Here is a 15,887-nt window from a genome sequence, read left to right on the forward strand (position 1 = left end):
GAGAAGATCACGTCTCAGATTGCTTCTGTTGCAAGTCTTTGTCAACCTAGAATTGACTATCATCTTAGAGCCAAGTCTCACTGATCATAGCCTAGATTGGCCAATCTTGGCCAACCTTAGCCAACCTGCAGATGTACAGACAAAAAATAATTGCAGATTGTTCTATGCCAATGAGTTTAGGGGTGGTTTGCTCTATAGTGTTTTCATGGCAATTGCTGAATTATATACTGCTCCGTAGGAGTTTGCTCCAAAGTAATTAAGGCTGCTATAAATGTCCAAAATAACCGAAAGAGAACATGGGAGTGAAATCAAGTGATGTGTCATAGGGCACTAGATTTGTGGGTTACTGTTTTTTTAAATTCTCTTAATTCTTAAGTTCTCAAAAACTATGTCCTGTCAAAAGCATATCATTGTTTGATAGCTCACTTGTCTCAGTATGGTTATCCCAACGTTTCTAAAGAAAACATGCCCTCCCAGACAGCCCAGGTTTCCCCACTTAAACAAAATGAGATAACGAAAAACATTTAATTGGCATGAAAATAATTTTAAAAGAAATACATCTGCAGTAATATATTAAGACCAAGGATTCTATAAAAATCTCAATTATTATCAAATGTCTTCAAAGTATTAATTTTAGTTTTACTGCTATTCAGCAAAGAGGATGAAGGAGTAGATCAAAAACTCCCCTGACTCATGACCTGGTGGTTCTGGCATGACAACCTTTGGCCCAGCAGGGTCCTCAACTGCCACCAGTGAAGCCCTCCTCACCAGACCCAGGCAAAGACCCCTATGATCTTTTTTTTTTTATATACTTTTTTATTGAGTTATAGTCATTTTACAATGTTGTGTGAAATTCCAGTGTAGAGCACAATTTTTCTGTTATACATGAACATATATTCATTGTCACATTTTTTTTCTCTGTGAGCTACCACAGTGATCCACAAAGACCCCTATGATCTTGGCTAGAACTGTGCTTTTTTTCTCCCTATCACACCTGCATCATCTCTTCTTCTCATTCCTGTGTACCATCTAGTCCTTCTCTCTATTTCTAGAAGTTCCAGCCCCCTCTGCTCCTAGAATTAATCAACTCTGTTTATAAAATGGATGACTGCAGGAATCAAGTGATTCTTGTCTGTAAAACTGCCTTACCTGGCTGCTCAATAAATGCTGACCTGTCTCTCCCTTTTCCTGCCTATTGTACCTATCCTTCTTTTTCCCTAATGGTAGTCCAGTGAGATAGAGAGAGAAAGAAAGGAGGGAGGGAGGGGAGAGATGGAGGAAGGAAGGGAAAGGAAAGGGAAGGGAAGGGAAGGGAAGGGAAGGGAAGGGAAGGGAAGGGAAGGGAAGGGAAGGGAAGGAAAGGGAAGGGAAGGGAAGGGAAGGGAAGGGAAGGAAAGGGAAGGGAAGGGAGGAAGGGAAGGAAGGAGGAAGGAAGGACGGAGGAAGGAAGGAAGGAAGAAAGAGAGAGAAAGAAAGAAAGAGAGAGAGAAAGAAAGAAAGAAAGAAAAAAGAAAGAAAGAAAGGGAGAAAGAGAGAAAGAAAGAAAAGAAAAGAAAGAAAGAAAGGGAGAAAGAGAGAAAGAAAGAAAGGAAGGAAATCTCACTAGACTACTTTATCTTTCTCTGTGTGTATATGAATATGAGTGAAGTAGTCATAAATAAGAAACCAGCATTATTGATAGCTATTGGTATTCACATTTGTCCTTCTAGGATTTGACTGTGACTAACATTAACAGCCAGCTGAAGAGCACACTATCTAAAGAACACAGAATCTAGATGAAACAGCAGATCTGGATTTGAATCATAGCTTCAGAACTTACTGTATGATAAGCTAGTACCCTCTCTTCAACCCAATTTCTTCATCTGAAAATTGGGAGTAATAATTTTTAATAAGATACCATCTATGAAAGATAATATCTAATGGGATACTATAGATGAAGAGCTTAGCACAATGCCAAACACACAGTCAGCACTCAGTAAATGCCAGCTATTATAATTACTGAATAAGAGCTGAGTTTGTATGTGATAGCATATTTACTTTATAATATAAATTACTACCTTGAAACAAGCACACTGTTAACATTATCTTCATTTTAAAATCACTGCTTTTATGAGCTGAAATGCAGGGGCAAGAAGGAAGGAAGATTTATTGTATTAATTCATCTCACTCCCGCCATGTTTCTAATCTGCTTTACACATAACATAAATGGAGTTTAGGGGTATCCCTGAAAAAAACCCTGAAGGTTAATGTGTATCATCTACATGCTTGACAGCATAAGCAAATTACTGGCTGGTCAGATCAAGGTGAAACACGGTGAAATGAACACACTGGCCACACCTCTACTTTAAGGCTACCTGAAAGGGAAAAAAAAAAAAAAAAAAAAAAAAAAAAGCTTGAAGCATAGCTATTTTAACAAATAGGAGTAGGAGTGATTAATTACTTTTTACTGTCATTCAACAGCTTATCACCCAGGGAGTAACCTCATTTCTCCAATTCCCATAAATTTAATAGAGGTCACATCATGGCCTACTTGGCTGAAAAGCACTGTTCCTGAAACCCTGATGGTACTTTTAAGTCCACCGATGTGTGAACATAATTCTCTGCATCTCTTAGCCCCACACACTCTGTCTCTCCCAGGGAGACACTTTAGTAGATCTATGTGGCACCATGTGGAAAGTTACAAGGGATGAGCTCTCTGATTCATTCCTCTTTCATGTAACAAGATGAGAAAAAATTTAAAACCAATGGGTGTTATTCTATGGCATAGAGATTCTTTCCACTCTGTTAAGGGAGTATAAAAAGATATTTATTAAAACTGAAAACTATTAGTTATGAGACCCTTGCAGTGTGAACACTTAGTTTGGTATCTCAAAAGGAATTGTAAAGATCCCATTGAAAAATTTGCAGGATAAGATGGTGGTTAGCTGTTGTGCCTAAAGTCCATCCCTCTGTATGCATTAACCCACATGAAGAGATTTATGAAAAGAAGGCTAACTGCAAAGGCCTGCCAGATGCTAGGTGGAATTTTCCAAAAAACAAAGCCCTAAGAAAGAACGAATGATAAAACATAGATTATTACCTCTACCTATTGCATGCCCAACTAAGAGACACAGGGCCTTTAGCAACTAGAATGCCATTAGTCCCCTACTTTGTTCAAGGACACATTCCTGGGGCTCTCAATGCTATTTCACCCTCTAATTTCACGATTAGTACTCTCTTTTTTATATCTATGCATAAATGCATAAATGTTAATCCCTAATGGAAATTGACAAGCAATGGTTTATTTCACCTTGAGATATGAAGTTAATGAGAAGAGGTGGTGAAAGAAAGAGTGGTGAACACTGGGGGTTGAAGTTTGTTTTGTTTTTTCCGTCTTCCAATTCTCCTGGCAAAGAAAGTTATCTATGTAAGTTCTAACAGTACTGAGGCTGGCTGCAAGGAGACTCAGGAAGAAACTACCAACCCAATCTCTACCAAACATTTGGCTTAGACCATGCTCTTGTACAGGCAGGCCTTAGGAATCCTGATTCTACACAGTGAAAAGAAAGCAAAAAAAAAAAAAAAAAAAAAAAGAAGCAGGTGTAATCCTAAAGTCATAGTTTCCAAAAGAAAACCATTAGAAGTTTCACTGAATAAGATGAGTGCTACTGAAGAAGTTCTACTGAATGTCTTAACATAGGTGCTAGGTACTAAGGTTTAAAAAATTAGTGAATAGAATAATTTAGGACAATGTGTCTGATGTGAAGGCAAGAGAACTTTCGATTAAAAAAAATCAGTTCTAGCCTCTGTTACTTACTGGGGCAAATCACTAGACCTCTTTTAGCACAGGTTTTCTTCTCTTTTTTTAAATTATGTAAGTTTCAGTAGATTATCATTATAATTCAACATCTTTATTCACTACAAAGTGGTCACCAGCACAAGTCTAATTACCATCTATCACTATGCAGTTGACTCCCTTCACGCATCATTTTTAGTACCTGTCAAATGAGACAAACTGTTTTAACTACTTCATGGAGACATTAAAAAGTCAGATGTAATTATATACATAAAAATGTCTTAGAAATTGTAAAAATTCATTAGTAATAGCATCTTTAATACCTTGCCTTTTTTAGAGATCGTCTTCTACATTCCTGGCTTGATATTATCACTTACTGATGCTTGTAGTTTAAAATTCATTCTACAATTTAATTTTTGATTTGTTTATAATTTTCTCTATTTCCTCCAATTCCCTAATTTCACTTTTTCAAAATAACCAATGAATACTGCCTCTTCAGATTATCTTTTATATTCTGATTTAGGAGAACATCTTCAGGATTTACTGTTGGGCTTTCCAGCCTCTCCATCTTTGGCTCCACTCCTTCTATATTGGCTTCATTCTCAGGCAGATGTTTGTCCCATGTAGTAAAGAAGGGTCCCTCAACACTGAGCTCCTGCAGTCATAACACCTGTACCTCAAAAAAGGCTATAACATGAGGTAGAAACAGTTCTCCAGAGGAGTTCAAGTCTGTAGGATGGGGAAAGAAATGCAGAACATTCCAGAACACCAGACATACATGACTGATCTCATAAAAATTAACAAGGAAAAGGGTAAGTGTGTAAAAGACAAGTGGTAAAGGATCTCAGCAAACAATCCATAAACCACAAATTGTAAATGACTAACGAATAAACAAAAAGGTCTATTCTCACAAATAACTAAGAAAAGCAGGTGGCAACATTTTAAAGAATAGTAATAAGCCCACACTTTCTTAAAGAGCTACTGGCAAAAAAGATGGAAATAAAAGCTATGATTTTTTTTTCCTGGAGTAAAGCACAGAAGCACACAACACCCTTATATATAAGAAAAACTAAAATAAATGAACTAAGTATTCAACTAAAGATATTAGTAAAACAAAAAAAATACTATACAGGAACAAAACAAAATAAAACAAAAACACTTAGGAAAGCAAGAGAAAAAAATAACAAAGGCAACATAAAAACCAAAATCAGTGAATTAGGAAGCAGAGTAGGAGAATTAATAAATTAATCTAAGACTGTGTTGTTTTTAAGAAAACAAAATAATTAAACCCCTGCAATTCTAATTAAGAAATAAACAGAGAAAACAAAACTGTATGGTACTAAGAGTGAAAAAGGGAATGACACCACTGGCACACAGGCATTTAAAATGTTCTAAGAATGTAATATTCTTCAGTGTAATGACAGACTTTGCAATCTTAATGAAACTGATCATTTTCTAGAAAAATATAACAAAATTGATATAAAACATTGAAAACCTTCACAGAACAATAATCAAATAAAAGGAGCTGGGCTCAGTTTTTTTAAACTATTTATTTCAAAATGTTCCAGAGTATTGAAAAAGATGAGAATCTTTCCAATTTGGTTTATACTGTTAGCATAAGCCTGACACCAAAATGTGATAAACATAACTCAAAATAAGTAACGTATTTGGAAAAAATCTAATTATAAATTTCTAAATGAAAATAATTCAGTAGGAATTAGAACAGCCCAATTTAAAGATGAATAAAACTCAAAACAAGCAGTATACACATACACATGGCCAATAAACATGAGTGGTTATGAATCAAATTAAAGTGAGGTGCCATTTTTGCTCATCTGATTAGCAAAGAATAAACAGATTAAAACATTGCTAATAACTAGTGTGCATGAGGATACAGAAAAACAAGAACTTAAATACCTTGTTGGGAAAAGTATTTTTACAACTTTTCTGGAGAGCACTTTCATGATATGTATTTTCTAAAATATGTTTTTTGAATTGTAATATATACACCTGACTCAGCAATTCTGATATGCAAGAAGACTTTATAACAGATAGAGTATTACAATTTAGAAATGATCAAATGTGTGGGCAAAGATGCACAAAGGCTGCTTAATGTATGTTATTTACGACATTAAAAAATTTCAGTGCCACTAGAGAAATTTCTCACTAGGGAAAACATTAAATGGGGAGGTCTCATGAAAAGGATTTGTGTCTTTATAAAAGAGACCCCAGTGAGCTCTCTGACTCTCTTTCTGCCACGGGAAGTTTCAATGAGAAATTGGCAGTCTGCAAACTTAAAGAGGGACTTCACCAGAATTGGACTATACCGCACCCTGATTTTGGACTTCCATGCCTCCAGAACTATGAGAAATATATATATATATATATATATATATATATATATATATATATATATATTTTTTTTTTTAAGCCAACTAGTCCTTAGTTTTTTGTTACAGCAGCCTGATCGGACTAAGGCAATGAGCATGAAACCGATTCTTTGTAGAGTGATTATTAAATAAGGTAACAGATGGAGAACTCTTAGAACATTGCTTGTAACAGTGAGCACTATTTAAATGTTTGCAATTACCATCATTATAAAAAGAAGTAGAGTTAATAATGGGGAAAATAAAGCCAGTGATTTAGCAGAAAATCTTGAGACACTCTCCTAAAATGCAGAGGAGAAACAAATCAGAAAGCCTAATTGACATGAAGGATAGAGATGGAAGATACAACTTTAGAATTACTTTCGTAAGAAAGAAAATGTCAGTTGGAATGAGAATAATAAAGATGTAAGTGAAGGAAACTTTTCTAAGTTAAAAAAGAAAAAAATGCTGAGAAAGGAAACACAAATACCTTACCTCTTTCCAGGCAAAATAAATGACAATAGAACACATCTGGATTCATGGTAGCAATAATTAAGGATATTTTGAATTGCAAGAATATAGAAAAAATGTATGTTTAGGGAAAAAGAATAAATAAGGAAGTTCTTTTAAATTTTGTTGTTTCATCAAAAAAAGTATCGTTTTTTTCTTCTCTATATGTTAAATAGATGAATATAAATAGAGAACTATGTATTTAAAGAAATGGTTATGTCTCAAGAAACATATACTCACCCTCATTCATTTGCATGTGTAAAGCCAGCAAAAATATATTCGCAGCTATGCACGAACTCAGAAAAGTTACCATCCATATAACTAACCCCTCTTGCAAAAACTACTTGGAAGCGGGTGCTAGCAAACTGAAAGATGGTTAAGAAAAAAAATAATAATAAAGTCATAATACAAAAGGACTTGCCAACTTCTCTCTGTGAATATCACTAAATACAACCCTCATCTCATGGCAAGTGTCCTCAAACAGGAGATCACAGTAATAGAATGTGGAGGGGCTGATGCAGCCTTTCACAATGGCTGCTGAATAAAACTTCAGAGCAAAACTTATTATGAATTATTACCTTTATTTATAAGAATCAGTCCATAATTTGACCCAAAAAATCCTATGGAAAATTATTTCCTCGGATATGATTGTTCTTCTTAACTCAAACTCCAGTTAAACGTGATAATAGTTGTACTAATACAAAAGGAGGGGGATAAAATGAAAGATACCTAAATCTTAACATGATTTTTTTTAAAGTAAACTTGACTTTGAGGTAATTGTAGATTCTTATGCAGTTGTAAGAAATAATGTAGAGAGATCCCATTTACTCTAAGCAGGTTCTTCCATTGGTAAGTTCTTATAAAACTAGTCCTGCCACTACAATATTAACATTCATGCATTCCACCAATCTTAAAATTTCTCCAACTTTACTCATACTTGTGTGTGTGTGATGTGTGTGTTTATGTCTTCTATGTATCTATCCACCAAAGCCAAGATACAGTACAGTTTACAGTCCTATCACTATGAGGATTCCTTCCTTTATAACCACAACACCCTTTCTACCCCTAACTGCTCCAATCACTGATCTGTTCTCTATCCCTATAATTTTGTCATGTAATCAAACAGTATATAACTTCTTGGGATGAGCTTTTTTCCACTCAGCATAATTCCCTAGGGATTCACTTAAGTTGTTGCATTATCACTCACTTGTTTATTCTTGTAGCTGAATAATATTTCACAGAATAGATATACCACAGTTTGTTTAATTATTCACCATTTCAGGGCATCTAGACTGCTTCAAATTTAGGGCTTTTATGAATTAAGTTGCCATAAACATTCACATATGGATTTCTGGGTGAACGTTAAGTCTTCATTTCTCTGGAATAAGGGCCCAAGGTGCACTTGCTGAGTTGTAAAGTACATGTTTAGTTTTTTGAGCAACTGCCATATTGTTTTCTCCAGTGGCTGTACCATTTTATATTCCTATCAGCAATGTGTAAGTGATCCAATTCCTGACCATTCTCAGCTTTTGGTGCTGTCACTATTTTTCATTTTAATAGGTATGTCGTGATATTGTAGTTTTAATTTACATTTCTCTGACAACTAATGATGTCAAACAATAAACATGTCAAACACCTTTTTATGAGCTTATGTACCATCTGAATGTTCTCTTCAATAAAAAAATCTGTTCATGTCTTTTGCCCATTTTCCGATTGGATTCTTTTTTTTTAACTGTTGAGTTTTGATTCCATTATGGTAGAGATATACTCCAAATGATTTTAATATTTTTCTCTTTCTTGAGGTTTGTTTTATTGCCCATGATATGGTCTATATCAGTGACTTTTCCATGGGTGCTTGAGAAAAATATGTATTCTGCTATTGTTAGGTGGAGTGTTTTATATACATGCCAATTACATTCTGTTGGTTGATTGTGTCATTCAGACCTTCTGGATCTTTGCTGATTTTTTTTTCCAGTATTTCTATCATTTGCTGAGGGTAGGACATTAAAATATCCAACTATAATTGTAACATGAGGATATTTTTATATGTCTTAGATTTTAATTGAAAACACATAAAAAGAAGCAAAGCATATGAAAAAGGAATGCAAAAATTATGTACAATATAAAATTTATTATATAAAAACATGTAAAGTATGGAAAGAAATATGCTAAAAATTAATAGCAATTATACATGGTTATAGGGTTATGAGTGACTTACTCTCCAACTTTAGTTTTTTTGCAATTTCCAAAACAATATAAAAATCTTAAAATTTTCTGATTGGTTGAATGATATGTATATACTCTTATCTGCAAATATCTGATAAAACTCAGATAATGCCACATTTTTCAAGATTTATTGTTCTCTCCCAGATTCTCATGGATCACTCAAAATTATATTCCAAAAGTATGGTGGGTAAACTTCACACAATATTCTAATAAGGGAGAATCTATTAGCAATAGCAGTCTTACTAACAATGATCCTAATTAAAGAAAACTTTGTGGTTGCATTTTTTAAAATAGGACCCATAACTTAATACTTAATCTTGGTTATTTCTGCTAGTATTGGGCTTTATGTTATCTGTTTTTAAACAAACCTTGAAATTCCTTTGTGCCACAACTTCTGAAAACAGGTTTGATATTTATTTCTTAAAAGAACTTTGAGATGCCTTAGAAAAAGGTTTTATAACTCCAAAGTATTATCTTGTTTTTATAAAATATTGAATATATTTTATAAAATATGTATTTCTTATTAAAATTTGAGCTTATGATTCTAATTTACTACTGAAATCTCATTTTAATATCTAGCTTCTTACCAAAACAACTATACTCACAAGAGTTTTCACTGCATATTCCCTTAAATATGCTTTTAATTTGTCCATGCTTCATTCAAAAATATCATAAATTTCCTTTCAAAACAAAAAATTGACACCTAATTTTTCCTAATTCAGTCTTCTCACCGATAGACTGTATCAGGCAGTTTAAAAGTTTTATTACCTTATCTCCGTGACTTATTTCACCAAAGAGGTAAAGAATATAGCTTCAGACAAATATAACTTGGAACTAAGTCACCATTCCTACATTCAAACAAATACATCTCATATTGAAGTCCTTTATCTTCTAGAAAATTAGCTTCTCAGTCTTTACAAATGTCTGCATGAAATTTTTAAAATTCAACAAAATATCTGGAATATGTTTTGTAATCCTGATACCAGTATTTTTGTGTATATTTACTGTAATTCTGCCTTTAACTTCAACGTATTTATAACAATTTGCCTCATTGCAAAGCTTATTTCAAAGACATAACACTTTGACAAACAAATTAAGCAATCTTTGATAAAAACAGTAAAGTTTTCTATCTTATAGTACTTGACTGATAAACCAAAATCACCACAAATATACATAAACCTACCCAGCAGGCTGCCTGTTTTCCCATTTTAAGGTGAATTGAAAAGTTATCTTTGTCTCTCCTTGCTGTCTTATAGTTTGGTTTCATAAAGTATACTCTTCAGGGTGTTATGACTGATCATTTAATTCCTTTTCTAGCCTTGAATCTCATAGAAGTAGAGAATATTACAGACACTAGAAGACCAGGCATTTATTCTTCACTTTCTCCCAGTGTTCATAGACAAAGTCTTTAATATTATTAAATCTGAAGGTCAGCTTCCTTTTGTCACATAAGAGTTGAATGTCCTTGTGGAAGTTACTTCCTGACTACTCTGTGAATGTCCCAGGCATTTATCCCACAAAAAGTGTGCCAGAGAGGAGACGTGTCTGCTCCATGGCAGAAGAGAGGAACACAAGGGGAGGCAGGGGCAAAGAGTACATTTTGTTTGCTTAAGATTTTATGTTAAAAAAAAAAAAATCCATGAGATTTGAGCATTTAAGATGAAAAAAATGTCAACTTAATTTAGAGGATAACATTAATCAAAGTCTAGAATTTTAATACTATGATATGCTAATAAATATAACTACATAATTTCTAGTCATTTAACTTTTTACTGATTTGGGCTTTATAAAGAGCTATGCCATACAGAAACCTTTTTTTTTTTTTTCTGAAAAACTATTTGTTTAGGTATTTCTGGGTCCTATGGGATCAGACTGGTAGCAAAAATTCATGAAAAAGACCTATCTAAATTAGAATTTAATGGCAGTAATTTTGTCTGACAATCACTAGTAATTACTCAATAAATATACATTGACTTAACTATACAGTAACAAATTTCATCCATCAAATTAGAAAAGACTTAAAAATGATATGAATTCTCAGAATTGACCGGATATCCAGGCAAAAGTTAGTAGCACCAAGTAACTACCAGTTCAAACACCTAGATTCTCTGTCAGTTTATAGTTTTTGGATAAAATTAAGAAGAGAAATACGTTTTAGAACAGAATATAGCCATTCTCAACCAAATTGCACCTTAAAAAATAATTGACAATAATTTAGTGTAAATGGCAAGCCCATCTCAACTGAATCTATGAAAGAAAATTTGGTTTTAATAATATTTAAGCAAACAGGATTTAGAATATAAGAAATATTACATTAGGTGTATATAAAAAGGTGACAACTCTAAATATTACTACCCCTGGTGAGAAAGCATAGGGGAGACAGAAAAGAGCAAAGATATTCTGAATAAGGTCACTTAAATAGAGGTGGAGTTTCCTCTTCCCCATCAGCCTTGATTCTAAGAAACAGTAGAAAACTCTGAGGGAAAAGAAAGTGCCGATCTACCCTTGCCATATTATTGACACTCCTTAATGTTTTGGGTTCTCCCCCCAAAATTAATTTTCTTTTCTCCAGTTTATCTATGGTGCCCAGAAACCACTGACTTCCTGGAATTTTTATTAAGAATTTCACATTCCTGCCATGTTTTTCAGAACTGTGGCCTCTGCCAATAAGTTCTAATAAATTTTCACTTCTTTTCTTTCAATAACATCCTAGAGAATATGATTCAGACTCAAATTAATCACCGATCATGTTAATGGCTCCTAGGAGTTTACTTCTGACACCCTTTATTATATTAAATCAAACTTGATACTGTGCTAGATCATTGCTCAGCTAGGTTTTCGTAAAAGCACTGGTATTTAATATGATTTATACTTGGCTTTCTATTAATATCTTTGCTTATTGTGTGTTTTATTTTTAAAACCGACATTCTTATCTAATGGCATCCCTTTAAAATATATCGTACTTTAAAAATATTTTACAGGAAGCATTTTACAGTAAAATGTGTTACTTAAAGTCACTTAATAGTGAACAGGAACAATTTACTTAATTTATAATAAAAATGTCAATACTTTACTTGTAGTTTGGAAAAGTATGTGTACATATATATGCTTTGCTTATTTAAAAGATCAATTATATGTCAAGGTGATTAGAAATTTAATGTATTGTGTTTTTTTAAAGCTTTGCAGCAAAGGGGCAGCTCTGGGAAAACCATTTGAAGCATCTTCTGAAGATATAGCAAGCGTGGCAAGTTTCATTGAGACAAAGCTTGTTATGTGCTATTTACGAATGAGGAAACCTGACCTTGCCCTGAATCACGCGCACAGGTAAAATGAAGTGTAAATAACTGCAAGAAAGTACCGTCCATGCAAGCGGAGGCTATAACATGAGCTCCTATGGTTAACTTCCATTCCATTTACATATAAGACAAAACAAAAAACATTACTTTACTACCTGGTTTATATTAAGCTAGACAATCATAGAGATCACAAAGGGCATCTCAAAACCTAATGGAAGAAATAGACACATAAATAACTATCTATAATGCAGGACAACATAAAAAGGCAGATAACTGCAGTAGCAATTACTGCAGGAAAAAAAAAAAAAAAAAAAGGAGCAGATGAATAAAGTAAGTAAGGGATAAGAAGGATTTCCAAAATTGCCCAGGATATTGAGAATGGTAGGTGGAAATTTCAACCATGAACCAATGAGCAACGACTTAAAAGTCTGTGGTTTTTTGGTGATGGTATAGCTGATTAAGAGGATGCTGTCTATGCAGGGTGAGTGTGACAGTTGTCCAAAAGTGTGAAACACTTTTTTATCTAGACCTTTAAAGATTTCTTTTGTATATTTCTATTATTTCTATCCCTCTTCAGACCTTTGAATCATTGTGTTATCTTGTGGCTTCCCAGAATCCTCAGGGTTACCCAGGCCTATCTTTTTTTCCCTAAAAATGCCCTCTATCTCCTGTCTCCTAAAGGCCTTGCTCTTATCATGGGTAATACTCAGTTTAATCTACAAAAGATAAAGTGACTATATTATGCCTTTCAAATAACTCTTTTCTTAGAATTATCATGCCTCTATCTCTACTTCCCTGACTTAGAGCAATTTACCTAGAACTTTAGTCTTGCCCATTCTCTGATCTCACATATTCTGGATTTCTTTTGGATACAAATAACAAAACTAATATCAGCATGAAAACGCAATGCCTGCCCTGTTAATTACCAGTAGGAAACATAAGTCTCAATTATACTAAGACTCATTATGTGAGCGGGAGATCTGCCAACATGGTAAAATTCATTTACAACTCTACATTCACTATGATGGCAAAAGTTCCACCAAAGATTCTTCACAGCCCTAAGCTTGTAGACTGCAAGCCTGTAGGCTTAAGCTTAACATTAAGAACCTGCAGACAACAAAATTACTTTGAAATTCACAAGGTAACCTGCTTGAAAGAAATATTCTTTCTTAAGTAAACTGCAGAACCTAAATGCAGATTCTCTTTGACACCAAAAGAAATTCTGACTGTATTTTCTGCAAACATTTTATGCAACCATAGCTTCTGGACATATGGTATATCGAAGAATGTTACTGCATTTCCATTTGAAAGGAACAATATTGGAAAAGCAACATATATTTCAGTATGTCAAAATATTGGAATTTCTGGGCTACTTGGGTGACTTGTGAGTACAATGGAAAAAATAACTGAAATCAGGAATAGTCCAGAAAATCTATAGGCATATGTAAACAATGATGAATTGAGATACACTTGAAAAAAATCATCACCTTCTCCATGGCTTTAACTATACATAAAAAGGGTCACCAACATGGCCTACATATTAAGGAAAATATCTCCTGGACTTTAGAATAGTTTGATGGATTTTCAAATCATTTTTAATAATAAAAAGGATTCCAAATAGTATGGTCATGTCAAAATCTAATTCAGTGTTATACAAATAAGTAATGAACATTTATCAAAAATTGCACCATAATCCAAATACAAGAAGCAATAAAATGCTACAGTTCCTAAGGATGCAAGTATTAGTTTCAATAGGTTCACGATTTAGACTTAGAAACTTCTATTTTAAAACTAAGAGTGCTCTTTCAAGACCCTGAATATTACTGAGGGAAGGATATATAATAGTGAATAGTAAAATAATCTTCCCTATTATGCTAGAATTAATTCTTGTATCCTTTTTATTCTGTTGTAAGATAACTTTTGCTTCTGGTTCTAAGTTGAACCTTAAGTAAGAAATGCAAATCAATAGAGGTTAAACAGTCAATTCATACAATTAATAATGCACCAAGTGAAATAAATCATTTTGCTGGGCCTGTCATATTGCAGAACTGCAGAAGCCAGTGCATATGTTTCTAATATTAAAATGTTTTTGAAGATCTTAGATTTTAAAATAAAATCTGAAACATAAATATATTTCTCAAAATAAATAAATTAATCAAGATACTCAAGTCTATAAATAGCTTACAACCATTAGTTATACACTGAATGCAGAATCGTGCTTTTCTATTATTACCACATTGTGATGGTTGAGACTAATCATGGATCAAAATTAAAATATTCCCTTTTTGCATTTATTTGCATTTGCTGAAGCATCCTTTCTTTAATTTTATGTAAATGTGAGGTCTATTGCATATCTTTAGGAGATTCGTTAACACAAAAATCAGCTTGAAAACCATCATGTAGTTTTGCTTCTGATAAAAATAAATGCACATTGTTTTGTCATGTAGAAGACTACAAGAACCATAACTTTATGGTTTTAGGTTCAGCAAAGATACATTCTGAAATTAATTAGCTGAGTATTGCCATTTAAAATATGATAATAAGTGATACAAAGGCTCTAGGAAAAAATATTAACAATTTCTTTCCTTTTTAAAATAACATATCCAGAGTGGTAGATATGGATATCATTTTTTTTTTAACTTCAACCAAAAGGGATGCCTAGACTCCCTAGTCAAACTCTTTGTTCACTTCATCAAACTAATGTCATTGTTTACCAGTAGGTGCTTGAACATTCCTAAGACTGATTTCTAATTACTGCTATCTTATCAAGAGTAGAAATCCTGCTATAACTTGTTTCTATCATATATATTTTGATGTGTACAATTGTAAAGATTCTAATGATACCTATCACCTTTTTTTGCATTATTTCCCACCTTTAGATTGATGTTTGTTTTTGCTGCAGAATTTTGATGCCATGTGGCAGGCAAGATGAAATCTAAAATACCAAATATGTGGAAATGAGCCTATTTTCAAAATTGTTTTATAATGGTGGTATCTACATTCATTTATTAAACAAATATTTACTGAATGCTTACCAAGAGCCTGTGCTAGACAGTGGGGAGGCAGTTGTAAACAGAAAATATATGATGCTTATACAGAGGTAGCAATTAGAACAGGTAGCGAACAAAGTTTAAAAAAACAAATATTAATAAATATGAGAAAAAAGTGTGATAATGCAATGAGGGTAATAAACATAATTTCATGTTGCAGAGGCAGTACTGTATATTAAGTCAGAACATGGAGTCTGGAATCTGACTGCTCAGGTTTTAATTCTTACTCCCTCACTCACTAGTTACCCTGAGTTTAATTCTCTATAAAATTGGGTTATAATAATAGTACCTAATTCACAAATACTATTTCACAAGGTTTTGTGAAAATTAAATATAAACCCATGGATTTTTTTTCCAGCCATGACAGAGTTACTGGTGCTGGAACTGCCTTCCTGCTATAAACAACTATTCAACTGTACAAAATATATGAGACAACTCTTTTTAGGCATTGGAAAATGGGCACAGCAGGACTTTGATCCTTGAAAGAAGGGTAATATACATGATGAGCCCCACAATCCTCTCAGCTTTTTCCTCGGGTCATTTTCCTGCCCTAACTCAGAGAGATGGAGATCAAGTTTAAAGTGCAAACTCACTGAGCTGAGGAAGCAGAGATTAGAATACCAGGCTGATAAAACAGCTGTAATTTACAGGGAATGTGACCAAA

At 33.4% G+C, this 15,887-nt stretch overlaps 1 protein-coding gene across 1 annotated transcript in view; it reads left to right on the top strand.

Moving 5' to 3' along the window:
- SPATA16 (spermatogenesis associated 16) overlaps nucleotides 1–15,887 on the top strand; it is a 181,155-nt gene that overhangs the window by 33,736 nt on the left and 131,532 nt on the right. The window contains exon 2 of the mRNA XM_010947784.3: nucleotides 12,056–12,201. Within this exon, the coding sequence (XP_010946086.2) occupies nucleotides 12,056–12,201 (146 nt within the window). The remainder of the gene's footprint in view (nucleotides 1–12,055; nucleotides 12,202–15,887) is intronic.

The sequence above is a fragment of the Camelus bactrianus genome, chromosome 1, assembly GCF_048773025.1.
Source record: "Camelus bactrianus isolate YW-2024 breed Bactrian camel chromosome 1, ASM4877302v1, whole genome shotgun sequence".
NCBI lineage: Eukaryota > Metazoa > Chordata > Mammalia > Artiodactyla > Camelidae > Camelus > Camelus bactrianus.